The following is a 27,863-nucleotide window of genomic DNA, read 5'->3' as shown; positions in this document are numbered from 1 at the left end:
TATATAAAACTGGACAAAATACAAATAAACTAATTATAACATGTAAAGCACTTTTTCTTTTTTTGGTGGGGGTACATCTACAGCCCTTTTATAAGCTTTATTTAGAGACAGGGTCTTGCTAAGTTGCTTGGGGCCTTGCTAAATTGCTGAGGCTGGCTTTGAACTTGTGATCCTCCTGCCTTAGCCTCCCTAGCTGCTGGGATCACAGGCATGACCACTGCACCCGGCATAAAGCACTTTTGTGTTTTGTGTAAAACAAGTTTTCAGACTCTGTCCACCAATAGAATAGTTGTGCTAGAGGGGAATTGGAGGTGATCCCTAGGACCGCCTGCTCTTGGTGCTTGCGGGGGGGGGGGGGGGGGTTCCAGACTGTAGCATAGGAGGATAATCCCAAGCAAAACCTGGGAGTCTACAGGGTGAAGCAGGTAGAGCTGTGTCTAGGGAGGTCAGGATGACTGCAGCTTAGAGGGCGGAACACGAGAGAACTGCCAGAAAAGAGGCCCATGGAAAGACACCATCTCTGGCGAGGGAAGGAATTGCCATAGGACTCTCCAGGTCCTGATGTCTTCACTGTGAGGTCAGCTAGACTGGTTTTGGAGGTTCCAGTCCATGACCAGTTGGGTGTGTTGCTTCTGAGCCTGAGGTGAAGGAGTGTGTGATGGCAGAGTGGCTCACCTCATGGCAGAGACGTGGGGGAGGGAAGAGGACCAGCTGGCGAGGCACGGAACAACCACTCGTGCATGTTGACATTAGTTTGCCTGTTACAGTGAGTGCGTGTTTCCTGATTTCAAAAGTAACTTTTTTCTTTGCAGTGTTGGGGCAAAAATAACATTTTAATAAAAAGAAAATGATTATATTTCTAGTTGAGAAAATGGACATATTTCTAGTGGTATATTTCAGAACCCCTTCTGTTCAGCAGTCATCTTAGGGATTCACAAGACCCACTGCCAAGTCCTGGGAAAAAGTAGGGACAGCATAGGTGGTCAGCGTAAGCATTCCTCACTCAGCAGTGTTCTCCAGCAAGTCACCTTCAGTCCTCTTGATGAATAGTGCCTTACATTGAAGGTGGGCAGTAACTGGGAGAGAGGAGAGCAGGTCTTGCTTTCGAATTAGTCATGTAACTTAGTGTGTAGTCACAGGAATCCTGGAGAACAAAGAAACAGCTGGCTTTCATTTTGACTCCATGCCTCTAACTAGTCATCTACTTCTGAAGACACCGTGATGTGATTTGGGAAGGAGTGGAAATACCTTGGTGTCGTGCTTGTGAAAACAGTGGCATGTGGAAGGGAGGCCAAGTGGACCCCTCAGCTGTCTGAAAAGAAGCCTTTGGTGTTGCTGAAATGTGGGCGAGGGATGATGGCTTCTCTCAGTTTGGTTAATAAAACATAAGTTGCAAATGTTGATAACTTTATTTTAAAAGCCTGAAAGATTTGACTTTAAATATTACTCTATGCTACCATTTTTAAAAACAGGATTACATCTTAAATGTTTAATGTTTTCATTTCCAAGATTCAATCCGGTCCACTAAAAATCTCTAGTGTGTCAGAGGTAATGAAAGAATCCAGACAGCCTTCGTCACAGCTCCAAAAGCAGAAGGGAGATACTCCAGCCTCGACAACAGGTACACGTGTTAGAACCATTCCTCTGAGACCATAGGCCATGGGTCATTTCAGTGCATTTAGACCCAGAGTCAGCGGGAGGGCCCGGCCTATAAGGGCTCAGGGACCCAGCTCACATCCTGAAAAGGAGGAGTCTCACCTGAACCATTGCTTATCTTAGGGGTTGCGTGGGGCACAGAATTGGGTGTTACTGTGAATAGTTATTGAGCACTAATTGTCTTGTCTACAGTGATTTTATTTTTCCTTTTCCCTCTTCCCTCTGTTTTTCTGTCCCCCATTTGCATTTTAAGATTTATTCTCTTTTTCCCACCTTTTCCCCCCCTGCTTCTTCATAAGTTTAAATCCTGTCTTCTTTCTTAATGATGTGTTTGTTTTTGTTTTTGATATAGGGTATTGAACCTAGGGGCAGTCAACCATTGAGCCATGTCCCTTTTTATTTTTTATTTTGAACAAGGACTCACTAAGTTGCTTAGGACCTTGCTAAGTTGCTGAGGCTGGCTTTGAACTTGGAATCCTCCTGCTTCAGCCTCCCAAGCCACTGGGATTAAAGGCAGGTGCCAGTGCGCCTGGAGTGAAAGTGTTTGTATAATCCCTGCAGTACCGCTTGCTTTTGGGGTTTACCAGTAATCCTGTCCTAATTTACAGTACCTGGCTGATAGCTCTGTTCAGTACACTCCTCAACTCCTTGTTTCTGTTTGGTTAGTCCTATCCATGACTAATCACCCGACTCCATTCACAAGTATTCACTGACAATCTGTTGCATGTCAGACGTTCTTCTAGGTAGTAGGGACATAGCAGTGAACAAAATAGCTCAGAATCTCTGCTGATACTCTTGGTGGGGTGAGGGAGGGAGATCATGTGAAATGAAACAGGCAGAATATATATGGTGTCGGGATGCTGGGAGAGAGTGTTGCCATTTTAAATGGAGTGGGTGAGGAAACCTGACCTGGGAGATGTCCATGAACAGAGGTTAGAAGGAGAGAAGGGAGGCTGGTGGGGAAACACATCCCAGGAATAGGCTCCTTAGTGCCAGGAGCTGCTGAAGCTCGGTGGAGTGGGAGGGAGAGCAGCAGGCCCGTGTGGCAGCCTGGGGCCATCCCACACAGTTTGCTTCACATGCCAAGTGGGGTGGGAGTGCTGGAGGGTGCCCAGCCGGGGAGTGATACCTGACTTGGAACAGGGGCTCACTGTTGTTGGAGCAGATGAGGTAATGTCTCTCAAGTGGAGCCTTCAGGTTTCTAAAAAACAATTTGTGTCCTATTTTATTGCTTTTTCTCATTTCATTTCTAGAATGATATTTTTCTCTTTGTTTATAAATTTGCAGGCCTTTGATTTCTTAGCCTTTCTTTTTAAAAATATCATTTCTGATGTGATTTTTTTTTCTTGGACTAATTTCTTTTATTTCCAAACCTACTGTCAATTGTGACATTTTCTTCTTTGTCTTAAAACTGTCATCTTGTTCCTGCTCATACCTCTTCTTTTATCTCTGCCACTCTTCAGAGCAATTTAAAATAGCCTTTGGTTCATTGCTCTCCTGTGCCTTTTCATTGCAGGCTTTCTTTTCATGTGCTACTCTTCTCCACAGTACATAGGTCTCCTGCACACTTACTGTGTGTTCAGGGCTTACTATGTGTTCAGGGCTAGAAGTCTTGTGTCAGATTGAGGAGGGTAAAAATGCAGATGGATGCTGACAAGACTTCTGTCTTTCGTGTTTTCCCACCCTTTCTCAATTGTGTGTGTTATGCATGCAGTGGACCGTGCCCTGTTTGTGTGTTACTCACACACAAACATGTAGATGCATTTGTGTTTTTAAGAAGCCAGATGTGAAGTGGGCAGTAATGGTAGTAGATTTCTTTTTCTTTTTTTTTTTTTTTTTTGGTGGTGCTGGGGATTGAACAGAGCAGTGGGCATCAAGGCAAGCACTTTACCAACTGAGCTTTATCCCTAGTCCATGGTAGTGGATTTCTATAATACCTTGAATAATATATATTTATAGCACCTACAGAGGCAGCTCAAATTATTTCTGCAGCAGGTGATACACTTTCCGTCCCAGCCCCTGCGGTTCAGCATGAGGAATCTGTAAAAACTGATCGCCCTGAAATTGGTGGAGGAAAACCCACACCTGTAATCCCAGGTAGTTTAATTATTTACATTTCTTGTATCATAGATGGTATGCTCATCTGAACCACTTAATGCCTAGGCAGCACATAGACACTATGTAAACATACATTTATATTGCTTTTAAATTTGCTGACTTGTTTAGGACATTTTCAGAGTTTGTAAGTCTGAATAAATCTTTGAAAATAAAGAAGTCAGCGGTGGAGTCTTGTTTCTTCATCTTGGAATTGCTGAGATGATGACATGGTTTTGGAATTCTTAGCCACAGAATGCCCCGGGGCTGATCTAAGTGGTTATGTCCTGTTAGCTCTTGTGTGTAATTCTGTCTGAAACTTAATCTCCTCTTATTTACTTCTGCTGCAAGAGGAAGCACCCTCATCCCCTGTAAGGGAGCGGCCACCTGAAGAAGTCGCAGCTCGCCTGGCACAGCAGGAAAAGCACGAGCAAGTTGAGATTTCGTGTATGTAGAGCGGCAGCCTCGGACCTCGGGTCACCTCCCTGCTGCTGCACACCAGCAGTACAGGCTCATCGTCACTCACAGTGTGGTGCTGTTTGTCTCCTTAGTGTCATTGCTCTCCACCACCATCTCTTCACCACTTGTGTTCTTCATCTAAACTGCTTCCACCCAGGCAATAAGGGCTGTGTGCTATTGACAAACACTCCAAATAATACGTGCGCTTTCTCCATTTGTTTTATGATTGTTAGTGCTGAATATCCTTTTTTCCCCTCCACTGAGTTCGGGGATTGAACCCAGGGGCACTTCACCACTGAGATGCATCCCCAGCCCTTTTTATTTATTTTGAGATAGGTCTCACTAAGTTGCCCAGGCTGTCTTAGAACTTGGGATCCCCCTGCTTCAGCCTCCTGGGCAGCAGGGATTACAGGCCTGTGCCTCCATATCCAATCGTGAGGATTCTCTATACTCTTTGTATTCTTTATACTCTGGGGAATAGAAGTTGCTTGTTCATGTTTTAGCATGTTAAACTTGTAAATTTATTTGTCACCCAGTCTCTGGACTCTCACTGTTAACCCTGTTCTTCCTGTGTGTGGGGAGGAGGATACTGAGAATTGAACTCAAGGGTGCTCTACCCCTGAGCTACATTCCCAGCTGTTTTTCAAAGGAGGATAAATTATTTTAATAGACTGTCATAACCACAAGGGTAAATATCAGCTTACCATTGATCTTTTTTAAACATTTTTATTAGTGCGTCATAGTGGGGTTCATTTTGACATCATAGATGCATGGAATTTAATTTGCTCCACTTAAGTCCCTAGTACTACTACTTTTTTTTTTTTTTTAAGTTGTAGATGGACACAGTACATATTTATTTTTATGTGGTGTTGAGGATAGTAGAACCCTGTGCCTCACATGTGTGAGGCAAGTGCTCTGCCCCTGAGCCCCAGCCCCAGTCTTAGCACTATCTCCTCCTCTCTCCTTTCCGTCCCCCTGCTCCCCTTTCTCTGTTCTCCTGGTCTTCCTTCTACTTCCTTACTCCTTCTACTTATTGTTGTTTTGGGGTTTTTTTACTTGGTGCTTTACAGAGACACATAAAGGTGGAATTCCCTGTGGCACATTCACACAGACGTGCACAGAGCATGACCTCCTCAGTTTCCTTCTGCCCCACTTACCTTCCTTCTATTGCTTGGGATCTGCCTCACTGCCTGTTTTCCCCTTATTTTGCTCTAGCTTCCGCATATGAGAGAAAATGAATTCAACTGTTGACTTTGAGTCTGGCTTATTTCACTCAGCATGATGTTCTTCAGTTTCATCCACTTACCAGCAAATGCTGTGATTCCATTCTTTGAGATTGACTAAAATTCCTTTGTGTATATATACCACATTTTCTTTATCATCTGTTGATGGGCACCTGGGTTGGTTCCTTTTGCTGTTGTTAATTGCACTGCTAAAAACGTCCATGTGACTGTGTCACTAGAGTATCCAGATATTTATCCAGAAGAACTAAAATCAGGATAGCTTGGTCATATGGTGGTTCCATTCCTGTTTCTTTTGAGGAATCTCCATACTGCTTTCCAAAGTGGTTGTATTAATTTGTAGTCCTACCAGTAATGTATAAGTGACTTTTTCCACACATCCTTGCTGGCATTTATAATTATTTGTATTCTTGATGATTGCCATTCTAACTGGAGTGAGATTTGATTTGTATTTCCCTGATTGCTAGAGATTTTGAACAGTTCTTTTTTGTTTGTTAGACATTTGTATTTCTTCTTTTAAGAAATGTCTTTTTAATTATTTTGTCCATTTCTTTATTGCCTTTTTTTGGTGTTAAGTTTTTTGAGTTCTTTTTATATTCTGAATGTTAATCAGTCCCCTGTTGGAGGAGTAGCTGGCAAAGATTTTTTTCCCATTCTATAGGTTTTCTTTCATGCTTTTGTTTCCTTTGCTGTGCCGAAGCTTTTTAATCTGATGCTGTCCCACTGATTGATTCTTGTTTTCATTTCTTGATCTTTGGAGGTCTTGGTAAAGAAGTTGGTACCAGTGCCAGTATATTGGACTGTTGGCCATATGTTTTCTTCTGGTAGTTGCAAAGTTTCTGGTCTAAATCCACTAAAGTGTTTGATCCACTTTGATTTGATTTCTGTGCTGGATGAGAAGTAGGAATGTAGTTTTGTGCTTCTACATATGATATCTGATTTCTCTAGCACATTTGTTTAAAAGTCTATCTTTTCTCCAATATATGTGTTTGATCCTTTGTCAAGGTTCACATGGCTTAAGGTTGTGGGTTGTGTCTGTCTCTTTATTCCATTGATCTTCCTTTCTGTATTGGTGCCAGTACCATGCTGTGTTTGTTACTTTGAAATCAGGTATTGTGATGCCTTCAGTGTTGCTCTTCTTGCCTGTATTGCTTTGGCTGTTCTGAGTCTTCTATTCTTCCAAATGAGTTTTAGGTTTTTTGTTTTGTTTTCTATTTCTGTGAAGAACATTTGGTATTTTAATGGGGGGATTCCACTGAATCTGATTACTCTTTTACAGGTGGTATAGCCACTCTGACAATATGAATTCTGCCTATCCAAGAACATGAGAGGTCTTTCAATCTTTTAAGATCTTCTTTAGTTTCTTTCTTGAATGTTCTCTCTTCATTGTTCCTTAAATTTTGAGAGGTTTTGGTAAATTGCCAAGGATAACTTCAAACTTGTGATCCTCCTGCCTTAGCCTCCCGAGTCCCTGGGATTGATTGCAGGTGTGTGCCTCTGCAGACATGTTAGTGCTCATGTCTGTCACTGGTGAGATATGGGGCATTGTGCACATTTCTGGTTTTCAGCTCACAAACATGTGCCTTTTTAAGTTTTAATTTTATGTTATTTTTCAAGAGTTTTTAGAAAGATAATAGCTACCTCAAATTTCCTGTCTGTACAGTACTGCCTGTGTGTTGGTTTAAAATTGAGATGGCAGCTGTTGTGACTTCTTCGTTTCTCCAGAGAGTGTCCCTGTTGTTTGCCTTCTGCCTGTTTCCCTACTCTTAGCTTGGTTCTTCGTGGCTCTGGGGAGCCCCCATGTTAGGAAAGGGAAGAGTGAGCATAGGTAGAGGGCATCACTTTGGCTCAGATTTGAAGTTTAGTTTTTGTTTCTTTTGCATTCTTTTGAGATCTTGGCCATGTTACAGATAGTTAAGGATGTTAAATAAATTACTTTTCAATAAGTGAAATATTTCAGTATGTTTTTCCCCACTTCGTTGAATATTTTTAAATTTGTATGTTTCTTCACTGTTCAGTTTTCTCCCTTTATCATATGGGCATCTTGAATTAAGTTATAAATTTGAGATTCGATGTCTTCTGCCTTATCTTCTCCTTATTATTTTATTTTTTCGTTCAGCTTCTCCTGCCTTTCATTTTCTGAGCAAAGTGGGAATGTCAGGTTTTGACCCTCAGTCTCCTCCCTGACCTTACTCTTGGGGGTGTGTGATTCTCACCATGGAGCAGAGAGTGGTGAACAGGTGGTGGAGGCTGTGGTGCCATGTGCCTCTGTGAGGCAGCGGCCTGCTGCTGTGCCTGGACATCCACCCTGGAGGCCAGCATGCCCCTTGCCCCCACTTGCTCCCCCTGCTCTCTGCCTGCCCCGTTGCAGCCCCCTCCTTTCACCTGTGTTATAGATGTGCCCTGTGCTCCGCAGACTTTCCCCTCATCTCCGGCTCGGCTGCTCGTGCACATGCTCACCATTTGTCTTTATATCATCTGCCCGGTGTTTCTGTAGTTTTGGGTCATCTCTGAAAGCAGTTATTATTAAATTGGTATTCTCATGGCCTTCTTTCTTTAAATAGCTGTTTCCAATTTAGTATAAAATCATCCCTTTACTTTTGGAGTATAAGTCTTGAAGTTTCTTTGGAGGTATTTTGAGGCAGCATATACAGATGTGATCTTACGTAGGTGGCAACCCCTCCAGTGTTGATGTCTGCTCTTTCTTGTGCCCTTTTGCCTAAAATCACTTTCCATTGCAAGCTCCCTTTCCTTTTTTTGTTGTTTTTTATGCTTTTTTTATGTTTTTTACACACACACACATTTTTCCCCCATTTATTTCATCTTGAATCTTGGTAATACACAATTTTTTTCTCTTGGGTTTTCCTTCTTGCTAAGGGATTGAAATAGGCACCTCTTTTTCTCAGTCAGTCTGTACAATTGTTATTTAAAATGAGGAAAGCTGGTGGTGATGTTTATAGCCTTTATAAATGGGTTCTTTCCTTGTTTTTTCCATTTGAAATGTGTTAGCCTTGTTTAAGCAATTTTTTCCTTTAAAATCCCTAGTTTTTATTTGAAAAATCTCACATGTTCATAAAAGTAGAAATAAGGTAATAAATCTGATAGATCCATCATCCAGATTATATTATTATCAACATTTTACTGTACTTTTTATTGGTACTGGGGATTGAACTCTGGGGTGCTACTCCTCTAAGCTACATCCCAACCCTTGTCATTTTTTAATTTTGAGACAGTGTCTCGATGAATTGCTCTGGTTGACCTCAAACTTGAGATTTTCCTGCCTCAATCTGCCAAGTAGCTGGGATTATACCAGCAAGACTGGTTTACCATACTTTTAAAGTGAACTTTGAACCTACAGTTTGGGTCCCTTGTGATTTTATTTTGTTTTACATGTTTTGGGGAGTGCAATGGAGACTTTGTAGGAAAGAAGGATGTTTTGGGGAGTGCAATGGAGACTTTGTAGGAAAGAAGGAGTGTTTAAGGTCATTAGGGGGAAGGACTTGTTTTTAACTATTCTTTTTTCCTCTAGCTCTAGCCAAGAGCTTAGAAGATGCTCTGAGCCAAACTGCTTCCGTCACTCTGCAGGCTATTGCAGCCCAGAACGCCGCCGTCCAGGCCGTGAACGCCCACTCCAGCGTCCTGAAGGCAGCCATGGACGATGCCGAGGTGAGCCGGAGGCTGAGGTGTCTGACATCTACCACACAGGCTTCTTCCTCGTGTTCTGGCTTTCTCCTGCTGAGCAGAAACAGTCTAGAATAATTGTCTTTAAAAAAACAAGCTGAGAGCTGGGCACAGTGGTGCACATCTGTAATCCCAATAGCTCAGGAGGCTGAGGCAGGAGGATCACGAGTTCAAAGTCAGCCTCAGCAAAAGCAAGGCACTAAGTAGCTCAGTGAGACCCTGTCTCTAAATAAAACACACAATAGGGCTGGGGATGTGTCTCAGTGGTTGAGTGTCCCTGAGTTCAATCCCTAGTACCACCACCACCCCTTCCCCCCCCAAAAAAAAAATCCCAAGAAAAGCCTTTAAATTTTTTAGTCAATTTTATGTGTGGTGCTTTATTTTTATCTCATAATACTAATATGGTATAGTTCAGATTTGCTTTGATACTCTTTTTGTTTGTTTGTTTTTTGGTGTTGGGATTAAACCCATGGGTGTTCTACTCATTGCCCCAGCCCAGTCCTATTTTTTTTTTTTTTTTTTTTTTTGAGATGGGGGTCTCTCCTTGAACTTGCCTCAGAGGTCACTGGGATTACAGGTGCGTGCCACCACACCTGGCTTGATTTTATATCTTAGTAGTTCTTGAATATCATTATCTTTTTTTTTTTTTATTGGCAACTATCTCTTTAAATAAACTTTTTTTTCAGGATACTTTTAGATCAACATGCAATTTTAAAAAATAATAGAGAGTATGTACATGTGTACATGAAACACCACTTAATGTTTATGCTGATTGTTTAACTTACACTAAACACTTCAAAAAATAAAGCAGTAAGCTGTGAATCTCAGCTGGGCATGGTGGCATGTCACATTCCTGGCATGAAACACTCAGGGTCATTCCAGAGGAACTGGGCTGCACGAAATAACCACACAAGAGACAGAGATACCTTTTTCTTTGGGGTCCTGTGATGGCTCCTCTGACCTTAAGGGTTTGCAGAGAGAGCACGAGAGTGAGCATATGCTGACCCCTTTTATTGAGGAGAAGCCATTCAAATGAGGCAAGGAGTCAGGTTTCAGGGGGTTGAGTGTAGCTTTGTGGTGTCTGCTGTCAACAGGTTGACCAAGATCTAGGAAGGCCACACCCAAAGGCAGAGTAAGAGAAGGGGACCCACAAAGGGCATTTCCATGGAACATTCTATCCCAAACAGGGCAAAGGGGTAATATCACAAAGGAACAGGTGAGCGCAACTCGACCCATGGGGCTGCAAGAAGGCACACCTATGCATGAAGACACATTTTGTTACATTTTTACGACTTTCAAAATCTAGGCCACTGTCTACGGCCACTTTGATGTGACCAGATCACGGGAAGTGACCGACAGAGCCTCACCAATCAGGAAGGAAAATTGCTGGTCACATAGCACAACGGCCTCCCACAGTGGCACATACCTGTAATCCTACCATCTCAGGAGACTGAGGCAGGAGGGTCACAAGATTGAGGCCAGCCTCAGCATTTTAATGCAACTCTGTCTCAAAGTAAAAAATAAAAAAGGATGGGTTGTAGCTCAGTGGTCACATGCCTCTACATTCAAGTCCTAGTACCACTGCCTCCTCAAAAATAAACAAACAAACAAATAAACAAAATAAACTCCTGAAACACCCCAGGGCAAAGATCATGCATGACTTGTAAAGTTGCACTGCATTGTGACTGGTTGGGTGTTTATGCACTGAAGCATGCTGTATACTGTTTCAGTGATATGTACCTCCAGCATGTTAAATCAGACTACTGACAGTAATTGCTGGAAACTACAGCCTTTGAAAACTTAAGAGAAAGCTGCATTTTATTTGAAGTTCAAGGAAAAATATAAATATAAGAATTTGATCAGTTAGCACAGTGGAGACTGCCCAGGCTATTTAATGTGCTGTTTATACAGATGTGAGAAGGCTTAACATTCCATGGTGTTGAGCTGGGTTACAGCCCAAGAGGTGAATGTGCTTTCAGAAGAAACAGCTGGGACCTTTAAATGCCTGTTTCCACTTTGGTGTAAGGCCATGTGGGGTAGTGTTTCCTCTTCCCAGTGAATGGACACTGTGTAGTGCATGTTTGACAGCACAAAAATCTGTTACAATCAAGATTTTACTACTCAAGGACACTATATGAATATAGCAGTTAACTAAGATTAGGGAGTGTTAGCTAATGTTAGAAAAAAATTAGGAAAACGTATGACCACTTTTTTCAAATATTAAAGATGGATTTAAGTCTTTCTTCTGTAAAAGAAGCTGTAGGTGCATATAGGATCTATACGACATTCCAAATCACTCTCTCTCTCTCACAGCTGTATTTAGAATACTTGGACTTGCCTGGCTGTAGTGGGGTGGCTGCCCCTTGGACCTCTGTAGCAGAAGTACCTTCAGAAAGACAGCGAGACCCCCAGACGTGCCATGGACGTTGGCCTGTTTGACGAGTCTGTCTAGTGGTTAGGAAGACGAGATCCTGGTAACAGCATATGCTAGAGTCTTAGAAAATTTACTCCCTACAAGATGCCGCACAGCCCACACCATAGCATCTTTTGTTCTTAGTGCTGGGTGGAAACCAAGGCAGAGTGCTCCATCACTGAGCAGTGCCCATCCCCGCACCCATTCTTGGTATACTTTGAGGATGGCTGAAGTAGGGATTCACTGAAGACAGCAGCTTCATTATTCACGCCATAACATTGAATTTGCTTTGTCACTTCCTTGTAACAGTTCACTAGAGGTGTGGTGGCACACACTTGTAATTACAGCTACTTGGGAGATTGAGATGGGAGGATCAAAAATTCCAGGCCTACTTGGGAAACTTAGTGAGACAATGTGTCAAAATAAGAAATAAAAAGGGCTGGGTATGCAGCTCAGTAGTGGAGTGACCCTGAGTTCAGTCCCCAGTGAATAGACACACAGAAAAGTACCAAAAATTTCTTCCAATACTATTATTTATTTAAATATTAAATAAACAATGTAATATTTATAGCAGAGGTCTGAACCTGAAGTTGTGTCTGTGGATAGAATTTAGTGGCTTGTTGAATCTGGAACATTTTTATTTTCCCTAGCCTGAAGTTGAAATGCTGAACCATTTTCTTGAGGTATGACTATCTATGAAAGCTGCTGTAGTTCAGTTTCCACTTGGGTCACAACAGAAAGCGCTTCTCACACCGCATTGTGGTGCTTGCAGCTTTTTTTTTCAATATGTCTGCTCATCACTACTTCTCAGTTGGGATATTTCTTCTTCTAGATCTTGGTTACTATTTCACAAAATTTTCAATAATTTTATGATTGTATTTCAGTGTATTTCGAGCTCCGTTTTGAACATTTTGTAGTTTGATTTGAAGGATTTAAAAATGTTATTCTGAGATGCTCCTCAGACTGCCTCTGTGGTCCAGTGCACTGAAAACAGTTAACCCTGCCTCAGGGGGACTGGCCTCCAAGTTCTGTTGATGATGGGTAGGTATGACTTTAAAATGGAGGCCAGATCCAGTGTCACTGAGGCTGAGTGAGAGTCCCTCTGCCAGCCCTCTCTGGAGCAGCCCAGGGCTGCAGAGGCGGAGCTGGAGATGCGGGGTGAGCATGCAGGCCCAGACCCTCTCTGAGTCTGCACTCCTTATCCAGGCTGCAGTAGCCCCCATACAGATGTTTTGAAACTCGATTATTGAGACAATTCTTCCTAGGTGCGAGTATTGCATCTGTTGGTAATCTAGTGTGCTCCTCTTCATCTCCAGGTTCCCTGCATAGTGTCAAGAAAATGGGCTAGAAGGTGATTTTGCTTCATACCTGAATGTAATGCATGCAGTTTAAACTATATGCATTTGGAAAAAGGAAAGAGGAAAAGTGAGCCCAGTAACATTCTGCTCATTCGGTGTGTGCTACCGATCTAGGGGAGGACGGAGCTGTCACTAGTCCACACCACAGTGGTCTGGGTTGCCTGGCACCTCAGTGTGAGCAACATGTTGCATTGAGTGTGATTATAGATTTTTTAAAAAATATGCCATGACCCCCAAATATAAACCAGGTTTGCTGAAAAGCCACAGTTACTCCCAAAGCTGGGGACGGAAGGGGGATGTTGGATCTGCCAAAGGGAGATGCACACACATGCACTTTGAATTCAGCCCGGGACCTTGCATAGGCTGAGCAGGCTCTTTACCACTGAGCCGCCCCTTCGAAGCCCCTTTTAAAAACATATAAATCACAGCCAGGTGCAGTGGTGCACGCTTGTAATCCCAGCAGCTCAGGAGGCTGAGGCAGGAGGATCGAAAGTTCAAAGCCAGCCTTAGCAACTTAGCGAGACCCTGTCTCAAAATAAAAAGTGTAAAAAGAGCTGGGAATGTGGCTCAGTGAGAGCCTGGGCTCAATCCTCAGTATCAAAGGGGAAAAAAAAGTTTGTGTGTGTGTATGTATGTATATATATATAATCACATGCAATTAAATTCACCTCTGGAGATTTTTTGTTTTGTTCTGTTTTTTAAACTATCATTGATTTACACCTTAATGTTTAGGGAGTCTGCACTACTCCAAAACATTAAAGAATGCTTTAGACTATGATTCTGGTAGTCAGACCTATGCAGTTAAGAGAATGTTAAGTGTTGGCACTTTATTGAAGAATGATTTTAGAATTCATGAACAATTCATGGAAAGGTCTGGGTCATATTTTCTTTTGATAATTTAATAGCAAATATCTCTCTTTGGAAAATAGTTGTATGCACTGGGTTGCATACTTCTTGTGTCCTTGTTTGTTTACACATAATCTTGTGAAGAACAGTTGACATGGGCGGCTGTGGAGTTCTTGTGCCTCACCAGGAGGCTCAGATTGATCTCCTACTGTGATGAAACTTGGCATATAAATATTTACGGTTGAATTTCATGTCACACACTTCTGTATTTCCTCTTTTTGGCTTGTCCTATGGCCGTCCCCAGCACATAGGCATGTTTTTGTGATCAGCATTTTCTGTTCAGGTTGCAGGTGAAAAGAAGTCTGCCCAGTGGCGCACGGTGGAAGGTGCCCTGAAGGAGCGCAGGAAGGCCGTGGATGAAGCTGCTGATGCCCTTCTCAAAGCCAAGTAATTACTCATGGACTTGGACAAGTAATTAGGGCCTTCTGGAGGTTTTCTACCCTCTGAATGGAATAAAGAGGAGGCAGAGAAATCTTTCTCCCTTCTTCTGTGCTCTTATCTGAACTGGCATAATCAGGAACACGTAGGTTCAAGAAGAGAGAAAATGAAACATAATTAAGCCGAAATAAATTTGGCAGAAATTGATATAAAGGATCTCATAAAATCAGGTTTGCTGTGGCTTATTGCTTAGGGGGTGTGTCTACACATTTCCTGAGCTTCTGCTATAATCTCAAAATTTTGCTGGAATGGTTGGGAAGTTCCATCAGAATTTAGAAGGTGGGTCATAGTCTATCTGCTGCAACACAAGAGCCCTGAGTGTGTCTTCTGCCGCCCTGACCTCGGCTGAGGGTTTCAGCTCTAGGTGAGAAAGGCTTCTCTGCCTATTGACCATAAAAAACATCAAGTGATTTTTTTGTTTTTTTGGAATTATATTTCTTAGGACTTTTAACAAATGTATATGGTGTTTTCTTTGATAAAGTTGATAAGGAGTTGTACTAAACTGTGTTTTATTTTATTGGATTCCAGAGAGGAGTTAGAGAAGATGAAAAGTGTCATTGAAAATGCAAAGAGAAAAGAGGTTGCTGGAGCCAAGCCTCACATTATAGCCGCAGAGGGGAAGCTCCGCGACATGATCGTCGGTCTGGACAGTGTGGTCCAGAAGGTCAGTTTCCTAAGTCTTTGCAGTGTTCTATGTTTTTAAATATAGTTATTCAATCAAAATACTTTAAGAATTCAGGAAAACAATAAAGATTTCTATCATCTCCTCCCCTTCCCCTGCAAAGACTATTGTTACTATTTTATTTTTTCAGTTACTGGGGTTGAACCCAGGGTCTTAAATAGGCTAGGCACGTTCTCTACCACTGAGCTATATCCCTGGCCTTTTTTTTTTTTAAGAGAGAGAGAGAGAGTGAACTTTTTTTTTTTTTTTTTTTTTTTTTTTAGGATTTTAATATTTATTTTTTCTTAGTTCTCGGTGGACACAACATCTTTGTTGGTATGTGGTGCTGAGGATCGAACCTGGGCCGCACACACGCCAGGCGAGCGCACTACCGCTTGAGCCACATCCCCAGCCCCGAGAGAGAATTTTTAATATTTATTTTTTAGTTTTTGGCGGACACAACATCTTTGTTTGTATGTGGTGCTGAGGATCGAACCCAGGCCACCCGCATGCCAGGCAAGCGCGCTACCTCTGAGCCACATCCCCAGCCCTCCCTGGCCCTTTTTATTTTGAGACAGGGTCATGCTAAATTGCCCAGACTGGCCTCAGACCCCAGGTAGCTGGGATTACAGGGTGTGTGCCATTTAGTTGTTACTGTTTTTAGAAACCTGTTTTGAATGTGAAGTAGATTATTCAGTATTATTGACACTTTCTATAATAATAGTGGTTTTGGTCTCCAGCTGTTGTCACTTAGGTAAACTTCCATCTTGGGGCAGATCTTGGGCTAGGATTGCACTCAGGTGATCTATGTGGGTAGTTGCAAGACCCAGAGAAAGGGGGCAGAGGGAACAATAAGATGGGAAAGGGACTGTCCCTGGCATTGGAGTAGGAATTGGAAGGAGACAGAAGAGGTTCGTTTCCCTCTTTGCTGAGCTTTGGTTTGCGGGTGTTGCCTGCACATTCCTAACCAGACCTGAGGGACGTCTGTGGTCCTCATTGCTCAGTTTAACCTATGATACCCCTGGTGCTTGTTCAGGTCCAGGCTGCTCAGTCCGAGGCTAAGGTGGTGTCGCAGTACCATGAGCTGGTGGTCCAAGCCCGGGATGACTTCAGACGAGAACTGGAGAGTATCACTCCCGAGGTCCTTCCTGGGTGGAAAGGGATGAGTAAGTACCATTGATGCGTTGGGACGCTTCTTTCTCCCTTTGACTTTTAGCACTGCTCAGCTACACCTGCTTCAACTCCATTCATGGACTCCACGCTCCTCTGAAACTTGTCATTGGTACAGCACACTGTTTCAACCAGTCGTGACAAGTGGCATGCTCTGTCACTGCTTCTGTAGCTTTCCCCCTGGCGAACAGCATCAGCCAGTGTTTAATTCCATGATGGACAATCTTGACTCTACTAAAATGCTTTGCATCCTTGGGATCATTCAGTCCTCTGGTCCTTTAAAGGTATTTGTAAGGAATTGCTTGAAGCACACCTGTGACTGCTTTGTGTAATAGCACCATGTTGAGAATTCCCCTGGGCCCCAGTTCCTCTAGAGAAGGAAGCCAACCATTTGGCTGTCCCTAGGAGAGCTCAGGCTGCTGGGGAAAAGGTCTAGTAAAACACGAAGACATTAAAGTATGGTCCTCGCCCAGAGGACATTGGGCGGTGTCTGCAGACATTTTGATGACACAGCTGGAGTGTTCCTGGCCTCTGGTGGGACAGGGCCATTGGTGCTCCAGAGGGCTGTCTGGCCCAGAATGTCAGTACTGCAGGGTGGGACAGGGCCATTGGTGCTCCAGAGGGCTGTCTGGCCCAGAATGTCAGTACTGCAGGGTGGAGGAGCCCTGTGCTCAAGAACAGTCAGGCCCCTGCAGTGCCGTCTCTGGGTCATGATCAAAGATTAAAAAATGTTTAATTTTTAAAACACATATTCACGTGTGGCACAAAAATTAAAAGACCCACATGGCATTTGGTGTGCTTTGCTTTTCACTTCTGCCCATGGCCATGCCATCTCCTCTGAGGGTAGTCAGTGACTGATCCTTGTGTACCCTGCAGAGTACATGGCTTCCCCATGCCCGGCCCTCAGGGGGACTCCTCAGGGCCTGCACCACACCTGTTAGTACGTTTGTTACCAATTGTTTTGCCCTCAGTGTTCTCATTTCTCTGAGTTCTTAAGTGTCCTGGTGGTGTTCGTTATGTCCAGTCCTTTTTCTGGGCTCTCTGTAACTGGACAGTGTCACACATGTGCAGCCAGCACTGTTGAGCAGTGTTCTGTGCCTGGCCCTGTGTTCTGTGCACTCCTCCTGTATTGGCTCATTATGGCTCACAGCAGCCCTGTGAGCTGTGTTGTTATGACCTCCATTTTACAGAGGAGAAAATGGAGACTCTAGGAGGCCAAGTAATCTGGCCCAGGTTAGAGGTGGAGGCAAGATTTTTTTGCTGCCTGTTGGCCACACTGTCCTTTGCTGGAGTGATTTGTATTGGCAGCGTGGGGCATCCTTTTGGCCTTGAGAAGAGGAGTGATGTGCTTCCCAATAGGGAGATGAGGGTAGGAGGCCCGGTGAAAGCTGTTGCCATGATCTGTGGGCAGAGTGGCACGGGCATCTGCTCTGTGTCCCAGGCCCTGAGTGGAGTGGGTAGGAACAACGAGGAGCAGCTTGGGCTGCAGTGTGGCTCCCAGCGTCTGGAGAAGGCGAGGCGTGCAAGCCCTGGCCCAGCGCTTCAGCTCGGCATTTGCTGCAGGGTACTCAGGCCTATGCAGGAACTGCGGATCTGCCTCAGCACCCTCTCCAGTGCAGACGTTGAGGACAGGGTCCTTCACTGTCATGGAGTTTGTAAGAACATGAAAAACAAAGCCGAGTATATGTAAGAAATCTAGGTAGGCTCGTACCAGAGCACCTGCCCCAGGAGCTCCAGGCTCAGAGCTCACGTTATGGGGGTGGGGAGAGGAAGCCACTGAGGGGCAGCTGGGTGTTGCCGGGTGGACTGTCAGCATTCAGGGGACCTCCCCTTCCTGGCAGTGGACCACAGAACACGTAGCCATGTGTATGTGCCACATCAAGACTGGCCTCGCCCTCGCCTTGTGGAGCCTCTCCAGTCCTTCCTGCAGTGTTGGGCAGATCCTTGTTCCTTTGGTTGACTTACAGAGGCAGTTGACTTTAGGACTGCAGGGTCTTTAGGAAGTGCCTGCTGAGAGCTCTCTGAGCTCTGCTTCTCTCCTCTGGCCTGGGGCTCACCCTCTGGCTGAGCAGCATTCAAACTTCACAAGGTTACAAGGTTCTTTTTTCTCCTTACCCTCAAATTGGACAGCCATAGTTTTTTTTTTTTTTTTTTTTTTGCACAGGTTAAATGTGCAAGTGTTCAAGAACTTCCATGGAAAGAAAACAATTCTTGAGTATTTGGAATGTCAGGCCTGGTTCTGAGAACAAGCAGGACTATTGGCTTACTCTGAACTAATGCAAATGGGAGGGATGGAGGAAAGCTGGGATTTTTGTGATAACTTGATCACTTTGGTCAAAGAGAAATGAGTCCCCTTAAAACCAAGATTAATTTTAGTATCAGTGGTTCTCTTGTTTCTAAAATATTATAATTTACCTTGATATGTGTTGTTTTAAAGTCCCTTTAAATTTTATGAAATAAACTATTTTTTGCATCTTAATGTTAAAATACCTTTTCCTTGTGTAAATTTCTTGTTCTTCCTTGTCCCTTTTGGATGTTCTGTTCAATGATCAGTAAGCAAAGTATGTACATTTCTTTTTTTTAAATGGCTCTTCTTTTTCTTTGTAGGTATTTCTGACCTAGGTGAGTAATAATGTGTATTTTATGTTTATTTAAACTTTTATTTATTATACTATTTTATGTGCTGCTGAGGATCGAACCCAGTGCCTTGTGCTAGGCGAGCGCTCTACCGCTGAGCCACAACCCCAGCCCTAATGTTTAAAGGAATTTATTTTGAGTCTTAAAAACTCAAGTCTTTTGATTGTGACTATTATTCTAAGCCATCTAATTAATATCAAGTAGAATTGTTACATGTGATAAGTCTGAATTGGGTAATTTTGGCAACCATTTGTTCTCGGGAACAAATGTGTTCCAAATGATTGGGAGCTATAGATGTGAGGGCGTGTGTGTGTTTTCTTATGTTTAGCTGTTGTTTTGGAGAATTCCAAATGCTTGAAAGCAGGGAGACAGGCACCGTGAACCCCCCAGACCCATGACTCGCCCTTGGCAGTCGTTAGCCCCGGGCCAGCCTGGTCTCCTGTGCCACATCTCCCCTAGCTCACGTCCTTGCACTTGTAAGTGCTCCTAGTATGTTTCTGAAAGCAGTCACTGTGACACTGTCTTGCTGACACTTGATCCCATCCTGTCATCAGACCTCTCCCCACTGGCCCAGTGGCCTCACGTGGTGCATGTTTACAGTTTATTCATGTCTCTGTCCAGAGGAGGGCCACCCACTGGATTCACTCAGTATGTCCCTTAGGCTCTGTTGCTTCTCAGCTTACCTTTTACTGGGTTATTTGTCATAGAGACTCCCCTCCCTACATTTTGTATTTCATTGTTGGAGTTATAGTTCTTGACCTGTGGCATGTTTTGGCACCATCGTGGAGTGTGAAATTGAAAAAGAAAAACAAAACAAAAAAAACTATAAAAAATCCAGTACTATATGGATTTAAGTCCAAATGAGAATGTTTAGGTGTGAATATTTTTAAAAACTCCACAAGTGATTCTGTGGCCAGCTCTGCTTGCAGATTATTGTCTTAGATAAATTGTGTTGAGGAAAAGGAACTAACTGTTGTTAGGCAAGAGTGAGAGAATTTCAGTTTGATTTGGGTTTTGTAGAACACAGTCTTTATTTGGATGGCTGTTGGAACCAGTACTAGTTATGCGTGAAAGAAGGTGTAGAAGTGTTAGTATGTATGAGCTTTATTTCTTGGTACTGGGGATGGAACCCAGGAGCACTCTGTCACTTAGCTGTCCCTGCTTAGCATCCCCACTCTATGTCTTTTTATTTTTTATGGACAGGGTCTTGCTAAGCTGCCAGGCTGGCCTCAAACTTGCCATCCTCCTATCTCAGTTTCCCAAGTCATGGGGTTTGCAGGGATTTGCCATCACACCTGGCAAACTTTAGTTTAGAAGCAAAATGATAGTAAATTGGAAAGCTGACTTAAGTTGGTTCAGGTTTGAAGAGCTACTCTGGGTTCTGGAAAAGAGCTGGTCAGGCACACCTAAGGCTCACCTGAGTTCTTTTTGCAATTGACAGACGCCAGTTGTTGGATACTGGCTGTCAGTTACTGATCAGGAGACTTTAAATCTCTTCACACTAGCTACATTTTGTCTTTCCTTACAGCTGTAAAATCATAGTCAAATGAAGCAAATGCCCTTGTATAGTGTTGGTGGAATCATCACCTTGATGTGGTTATCTGTTTAGCTGACAAGCTGTCTATCGATGACCTGAACTCTCTGATTGCGCATGCACACCGTCGCATTGACCAGCTGAACAGAGAGCTAGCAGAGCAGAAGGCCACAGAGAAGCAGCATATCGCGTTGGCCTTGGAGAAACAGAAGCTGGAAGAAAAGCGGGCGTTTGATTCTGCAGTGGCAAAGGCATTAGAGCATCACCGAAGCGAAGTGCAGGCTGAGCAGGACCGAAAGGTAGAGTCTGAGACTCACTGCTTGACCAGTAATAATTAGGGCGTCCAGCCAGACCCTGGTCCGCAGGTAGCTCCCCCCAGGTCCAGACAGGAGTTGCACCTGTCCATCTTCACAGTGGCACTTCAGCCCTTGTTCTCCTGGTCAGTACTTCCGGGAAGGACTGACCTAGTGGAGTTCCTATAGGTTGAGCAGATACGGAAGTGTGAGTGCTGATAAGCTGCTTGGATCCAGGTTGACCTGGTTCATCTCTCTCAGCAGTCTGTCCCTAAATAGCATTACCAGAAGAATCAGTTGAATTCTGAATATTTTTTTAGGCCTTTATTTTATTTATTTTTATGTGGAGCTGAGAAGTGAACCCAGTGCCTCATACATGCTAGTCAAGCGCTCTGCGTCCGCGCCCAGCCAGCCCTGCGTGTTTCTGCCGTATTGTTAGTGAAGGGTGGTAGTTACCAATGAAGGCAGCAGCTCCTGAGCTATCCTTCTGGTTGGCAGGCACGGCAGCTCATCCTCCCTTTCAAGCCTGCTCTTCTCAAGCTGTAGAGCCTGCCCTTCCTGGCCTTTCTCCCCCTCGCTGGCACATTGTGGAGCCTGTCTCCGCTTGCTGCCTCCAGCGCTTGCTCTCCTCCTGTGGCGGGAGGCTAAATGCCATCTATATCAGACAACCCGCTCCCAGACAGCAGCCTGCTCCATAGTCAGAGCACCTGCCTCCCAGCCCCTTGGCTTGCTTCTCTCTAAATGAGTCACCACCTACCCTGTTTGAACCAGAGCCCTGCGTGGTTATTCTCCCGCTGCCCCACGTCCAGTCCATGCCAGGTCTTCATCCAGAGTAGACCCCAGACCTGTCCACTTGGCTTCCATCACCTCCCCCTTCATCCAGGTGACTATAGGTTTTTGTACCTGTTTCACATCTACTTACGCAGGCAGCTAGCCCTTAGGAAACACCGGTCGGCACCACACTGCTGAACACCCCTCCATTGATGTCAAGTCCAGATTCTTCTGTGGTTCTGGGATCAGAACTAGCCCCTGTGTGTGGTAGGCAAGCACTCTCCCTCTGAGCCTCACCTCCAACTCCGAGTCCAGGAGTTCAGAGTCCTGGCCAGCTGTTCCTGAGGGCTCTGGGTCCCCCCCCTCCGGTCACAAGGCACCCTGCCCTGCACCTCTCTGCTGAGCTTTCTGCCGGCATATTCTTTTCCCTCGATCTTCTTGCTCTTCACCTGCCACATCTTTTAGCCTTAGCTCTGAACTTGGATGTGGTCTCCACAGCAAGGCCCTCCTGGCCTTCAGTGGACAGCACAGTTCTGGACTGAGTTTCTGCCCTTCCACCCTGTGTGTCCCTGCTGAGTAGGAGGAGGTGGGAGCCGCTATTGACCACTCCTGCCCAGAGCCACACCTGGAGAGGGCTGTCTGCATGGGGTGTTCCTGGGCTAGGGGGGCGCGGGTGAGAAGTGTGCCAGCCTGAACACCAGTGCCTCGGTGTCCACCACAGCTGGTACTGCAGACGCTAGAGTGGGCTCTCAGGTTTCATATCCTGTGCCTCAGAAAAGAGCCCCGAATTCAAGGTCCTCAGTGCTCAGTGGCGTGTAATGACTCATGGCTAATTGTTAGGCAAGACCTGCTTGGCTTCTCATATTTTTGGTTTGATGTGGCCCATGTTAAGTCTAAATTCATTTGAAAATAAGCTGTTGGAGAGCACTGCCTGGATCCAGGATGATCTAGTTCATCTTTCTCAGCAGTCTGTTCCTAAAGCAGTATCAGAAGAAGCTTTTGAATTCTGAATTTTTTTATACCTTTATTTTGTTTATTTTATGTGGTGCTGAGAATTTAACCCAGCACCTTTGATTAGAAGAAATTGTTTGGCGGGGCTGGCAGCGTGGCTCAGTGGTACAGTGCTTGCTTAGCAGGCATGAAGCCCTGTGTTCCATTCCCAGCACACACTCCTCAACAAAAAGAAGAAGAAGAAATTACTTGCAAGATATTAGTTATCTCATTATTCACCACTGATAAAGTGGAGGCCTAAAGTGTTCCCTGAGGTCACGTGGGCCAGAGTTCTGCAGTCTCTTGCTTGTCAGGGTGTCGTGATTCGGGGAACAGCTTTTTGTTTGTGTGTGTTTTCTGTTTTCAAGGGGCAGCCTAGTATGTGAGGGAAGCACAAGTCTCCAGGCCACATGGACCCCACCTAGATCCAGCTGTGAGGCCTTGCTCGAGCTGCTTGGCAGATTCAGCCTGGAGTCCTGGAGCCAGGGAATAAGAGTGTTTGCATGGGCCTCGTGGAGGATTAGCACACAGCCACTGTCGCCATGGTCACCCGGTCTTCTGCTTCTCCTGTGGAGAACTGAGAAGTAATCATTGCCATGTTTGTCCTCACAGGTGGAGGAAGTCAGAGATGCTATGGAGAATGAGATGAGGACCCAACTCCGCCGCCAGGCGGCTGCGCACACTGACCACTTACGAGATGTCCTCAGGGTACAAGAACAAGAGCTCAAGTTTGAGTTTGAGCAGGTGAGGCCCCTTGGTGAAGCTCAGCTGCCCCACGGCCTCTTCCTCCTGTGTGGTGCTGGGATGGACCCAGGCCTGGCCATGCTGCGTGGGCGCTCTGCCACTGAGCCACACTGCCCTTCTCTCCCTCTAGGGTTCCAATGGTGCACTTGGCCTTGTGGGGCCTGTGTGTATCTACAGAACTGTCACTCTTATCACGGGGTCTGTGTGTGGGGTGGTCGAGGAGTTCCGGGGTGCGCCTCGTCGTGTGAGGCTGCCCTTCCTGCCTCCTCTCCATGGACTTCAAGCGTGTGCTTGTGCTCAGACTGATGACCAAGAGCTTCCCAGAGAGACGAGACGTGGAGGCCACAGCAGAGTGTCTAATGCCTCTAATCCCAGCTCGCTCCTCCCCTCCTGGCATCTGCAGGAACGAGAGCGGGTCTGTCTTCTAAGGAGTGAGGCTTTCTAACTAAGGAAAGCTAGGAAATTGGAATTTGTGACAAGATATTTTAAGTTCCATTTGGGTTTTTTCTTCAGAGAAACATGAAGGGCTAATTTCTTCAGTAGAGGGTTAGAAGACGATCTCAGTGTTACCTGCAACACAGTGGCTGACTTTTGCAGTTGGCAGTTGGTTTCTAGCTTGAATAGTAAGTCCCATGAGAAAACCAGAGAGGTCGATGCGCCACGTCTGAGCCTGCTCCTGGGGTGCGGGCCACCGTGGTGGGACGGAAGGCCCCTTCTGGGGCAGCGGGGCTCTTCTCCAACCACTCGTGCTTCATTTCAGGACCTGTCTGAGAAACTCTCAGAACAAGAGTTAGAGTTCCGTCGCCTCAGTCAAGAGCAAGTTGACAACTTCACCCTGGACATCAACACGGCCTATGCTAGACTGAGAGGAATCGAGCAGGCTGTGCAGAGTGAGCAAGTCCCTGACTCTTCGCTCCGCTTCATCTCAGTGCGGCTCCCTGGGGTCTTGTGTCACGGGCAGCATGCTGACTCTAAAGTCACTCTCCTGTATTTCGCTTATTTCCTGGGACGTTGGCCCCAGATTTGAGAAGCATTTAACAGGTGTCTAAGAGGAAATCAGATAAGGGGGTGCTAAAGACCAACTCTGAATGATCTGTACTACAGACATGAGATAGTTTTCAGGCCTGTCACCCCACAGTCTTGCTTGTGTGTGTACTTGGTAGTGAAGGCCAGGGAGGACCTGCTCTCCTCCCTGGGCACTGGAGGGCTTTCTGGAGGTGATGTGCTAAGTAACCCCCCTGAAGTGGATAGGAGTTATGCTGAGGCCTCATGCTGATGGCGAGAGTCCTGTGAAATACATTTTTGGGGGATATAATAGAATCTCATTTTGCCATATTAAAAAACAAAAAAGCACAGTACTCGGGAGTTTTCAAAATTCAATCCTGTCTTGTGAGTTCATTGGGAATTCTTCCTCCTTGTTCTGCCCCCAGTATTGAGGGTTGAACCTGGGGTGCTCCACTCCTAGCCTGTTTTATTTTTTTATTTGGAGGCATGATTTCCCTAAAAGCCCAGGTTGCCTTGAACTTGGGATCCTCCTGCCTCAGTCTCCCAAATGGCTGGGATGACAGGTCGGAAGTATTCCATGTTTTTTGCAGCACAATTTCTGGTGACCTTAAAATGAATCTTAATAGTACCATCTTGCTTTTCAAGTACTAAACACTGAATATCTGACTTAGCCCACGAGTAACGTGTGTGCAGTTTGACCATGTTCTGGCCTGGGGCCTGGGGGAGAGGGGAAGAGTCAGGGCTTTGCTACATACAGTCCCCTGGTATCTCCATGACTCCAGCAGCCATCCTTGTGGAATTGTGCTGAGCCAGCTGTCTTGCCTGAGAGGCCCTGGGGCCTCTGCTGCCCTCAGGGACGGGCCTGCTGTTGAGTGCATCGAGAAAAGACTTTGCCTCTCTTCCTTTGCAGGCCATGCGGTTGCTGAAGAAGAAGCCAGAAAGGCCCACCAGCTCTGGCTTTCCGTGGAGGCACTGAAGTACAGCATGAAGACCTCATCCGCAGACACGCCCACTGTCCCACTGGGCGCTGCGGTGGAGGCCATAAGAGCCAACTGCTCTGACAGTGAATTTGCCCAAGCCTTAACTGCGGCCATCCCTCCAGAGTCCTTGACCAGAGGGGTCTACAGTGAAGAGACCCTGAGGGCTCGTTTCTACACTGTTCAGAAACAAGCCAGCAGGGTAGCCATGATTGACGAAACCAGAAACAGCTTGTACCAGTACTTCCTGTCCTACCTGCAGTCTCTGCTCCTGTTCCCACCTCAGCAGCTGAAGCCGCCAGCAGAGCTATACCCCGAGGACATGAGCACCTTTAAACTACTCTCATACGCCTCCTACTGCATCGAGCATGGTGACCTGGAGCTGGCGGCCAAGTTTGTCAACCAGCTGAAGGGGGAGTCCCGACGAGTGGCCCAGGACTGGCTGAAGGAGGCCCGGGTGACGCTAGAGACAAAGCAGATAGTAGAGATCCTGACAGCTTATGCCAGTGCCGTGGGCATAGGGACCACTCAGGTGCAGCCAGAGTGAGGCCTGGGGAGTGGGCAGCGTCGCCGCTTACATCGGAGACAGCAGCGCTAGATGAAGGGGTTTGCAGCAAGGGTCCCAGAATTGTCTAGAAACCAGGTTCCGATCCTGTGTGAGTGTCCACACCTGTTGCATCTACCCTCAGTCCACCTGCTATCATGTCACTGAACTCCAGGTTGCCCTCTTTGCAACTTGTGTAATGTGTCCTGCTTCTCAGGTGTTACTGATGAGGCTCGTGAGCCAGTCCAATGATGTTTGTGATCCCCACTATTGATTCTGCCCTTGGAGCAAACTGAATAAAGCGACACAGTGGAAACCAAGCGTCTTGTCACTTTTTAAAAGTGCCACTGCTAGTTTGTTATTGTGTGCAGAGAACACTCCTCAACAGCAGCCACAGACCTGGGAATCCTGGTCCCAGTGTCCAGGCTGTGGGCTAGGGTCACCAGAAGACCAAGTCTTGCTTTTCTTGGCTTTGAAGTTTTAGTAAAGCAATTGCTGCTGGTCCAACTTGAAGGAGGGATGTATGTGCCAGGTACCTGTGTGTTTATAACTGGGGACCCATCTTTGTTGTGATGCTGCTTGCCACCTGCAGGAGGAGGAAGTCATTCCACTTGGGACACTGTGCCCCCACTGCTGTGCAGCCTCACAGAGCAGTCCTCCAACCCCTGCTTCTGTCCTGTGCTATTGCCCAGGCTGTGCTATTGACCGGGGTAGGGGTAGTGAGCCTGGAGTCTTAGCAAAGGGATTGAATAATTTTGGGTTTTACCTGGATCACCCTAGGCCCAGAGGACTTTCTTGTTTCCCCTTGTTAAAGATGGGGGTGATGGCCATGTTGGATAACCAAGCCTGTTTTCCTACTGCTGGACTTTCACTCCCTGAAGACTAACACTACTACATAAAAATATTGCCCGTTTTTTTCCCTAAATTGTCATTTTTTATTGGGGTTTATATGTTCATAAACTTACTAAGGAGGCATTTTTATCTGCTTAACAATCTGCAAATTATGGTGAGGTGCTTCTTATATTTCTGCTGGTATTCACCAGCCTTTGAACTTAAGTTGCATTGACCTCGTCTTTGATTTTGGGATAGATAGGCCTAGATGGATGTTAACATTCCTTATGTTCCATCCAAAATATTCCTTATATTCTTAATTCAAAACACATCCAGTCTTGGACTGGGACACCTGGCTTTGTGGCAGGCCCTTTGCGGGTGAAAGCCTTCCAAGCTATTTCCCGGACCCTATGGAGTGGCATAGAACTGTAAGTACATCCACTTGCAAAGTTCAGCTTACTTGTCACATCAGAAGTTCTTGAAATTTCTACTTTACTCGGGGAAATATGGTTTGTAAGGAATTTTCTTGGAGCCCCAAAGAATGGCCTTCAGGTGTATTTATCTGAGCTGACAAGAAGCAGGCAGCACTGAGGGGTGAGGCTGGATCTCCATGTAAAACCACGGACTTCTGTCTCAGCTCCTCACCACCCCAGCTGAGGTAGGAGGAAGGTGTGGCTGAGAAGAGGAGGCTGCTTAGCCTGGGTTCTCTGCTGTTTGAAGAAGAGGCAGCCAACGACCAGGCTGGGGAGGTGGGCAGGGTAGGGCATACAGGTTGGCTGCACTGCAGCAGTCTCTGAACTGCTGGTGTCACTGCTAGCTGAAGGCCACTCAGAGGAAACTCCCACTCTGCCCATGTGCCTCAGTCCCAATCTGATCTCCCGCTGCCCTGGGCCTGACTGGTGCAGGATGGTGTGAATACTTCTCAATGCAAACTTCCCAACTTAATACTGAAAGTCACTCAGGCTTCTGAACCAGTGATTTAGAGGAATGTGTAACTTTAGGCTTTTTAAAAACTACTTCTGTATTCCTTTGACTTTCACCCTCTGCTTTCTCTAAATGGTTCTGGAGAGGATAGTCTCCAAGCCCCAAAGGATGCACAACAAGAGCATTGAGTTAACACAAAAGAAAAACCACAGGCCACTTATCTTCCCAGGTCCAGGGGTCACCCTTCACCTGACCACAGGTTTGTGCTTGATGGATCTAGACATGGAGAAAAGGGGGTCCCCTGCCAGTGTGTGAGGGGTGCTGGCTCCTCCAGCCTTCTGGGAGGGGAGATTTCTTGGGGTTGTACTGGGGAATGAGCCCAGGGATCCCACTGGGCTACATCCGTGTCCCTTACTGAGAACAGGGTCTTGCTGAATTGCTGGGGATGACTTTCCCGTCTCCTGAGTCACTGGGATTATAGGCACGTGCCATCCTGCCCAGTGTGTTGGTTTTGGAAGAGTGGCGAGACCCCATTG

At 45.6% G+C, this 27,863-nt stretch overlaps 1 protein-coding gene across 7 annotated transcripts in view; it reads left to right on the top strand.

Moving 5' to 3' along the window:
• Immt (inner membrane mitochondrial protein) overlaps positions 1-25,892 on the top strand; it is a 43,354-nt gene extending 17,462 nt beyond the window's left edge. The window contains exons 4-15 of one of the 7 annotated variants that reach the window (XM_026409462.2): positions 1,510-1,621; positions 3,616-3,753; positions 4,102-4,197; positions 8,980-9,116; positions 14,092-14,195; positions 14,775-14,910; positions 15,944-16,073; positions 18,685-18,699; positions 20,324-20,547; positions 22,915-23,046; positions 23,807-23,936; positions 24,962-25,892. In XM_026409462.2, coding sequence (XP_026265247.1) covers positions 1,510-1,621; positions 3,616-3,753; positions 4,102-4,197; positions 8,980-9,116; positions 14,092-14,195; positions 14,775-14,910; positions 15,944-16,073; positions 18,685-18,699; positions 20,324-20,547; positions 22,915-23,046; positions 23,807-23,936; positions 24,962-25,575 — 1,968 coding nt within the window. In that variant the 3' untranslated portion in view covers positions 25,576-25,892. The remainder of the gene's footprint in view (positions 1-1,509; positions 1,622-3,615; positions 3,754-4,101; positions 4,198-8,979; positions 9,117-14,091; positions 14,196-14,774; positions 14,911-15,943; positions 16,074-18,684; positions 18,700-20,323; positions 20,548-22,914; positions 23,047-23,806; positions 23,937-24,961) is intronic. The other 6 variants (XM_026409464.2, XM_026409463.2, XM_077792089.1 and 3 more) reach the window with 6 other exon arrangements.
• The last annotated feature ends 1,971 nt before the right edge of the window (positions 25,893-27,863 follow it).

This window comes from Urocitellus parryii, chromosome 12, assembly GCF_045843805.1.
Source record: "Urocitellus parryii isolate mUroPar1 chromosome 12, mUroPar1.hap1, whole genome shotgun sequence".
Lineage (NCBI taxonomy): Eukaryota > Metazoa > Chordata > Mammalia > Rodentia > Sciuridae > Urocitellus > Urocitellus parryii.
Note: the sequence above shows the minus strand (reverse complement) of the source record. Positions and strands in the feature narration are given on the sequence as shown.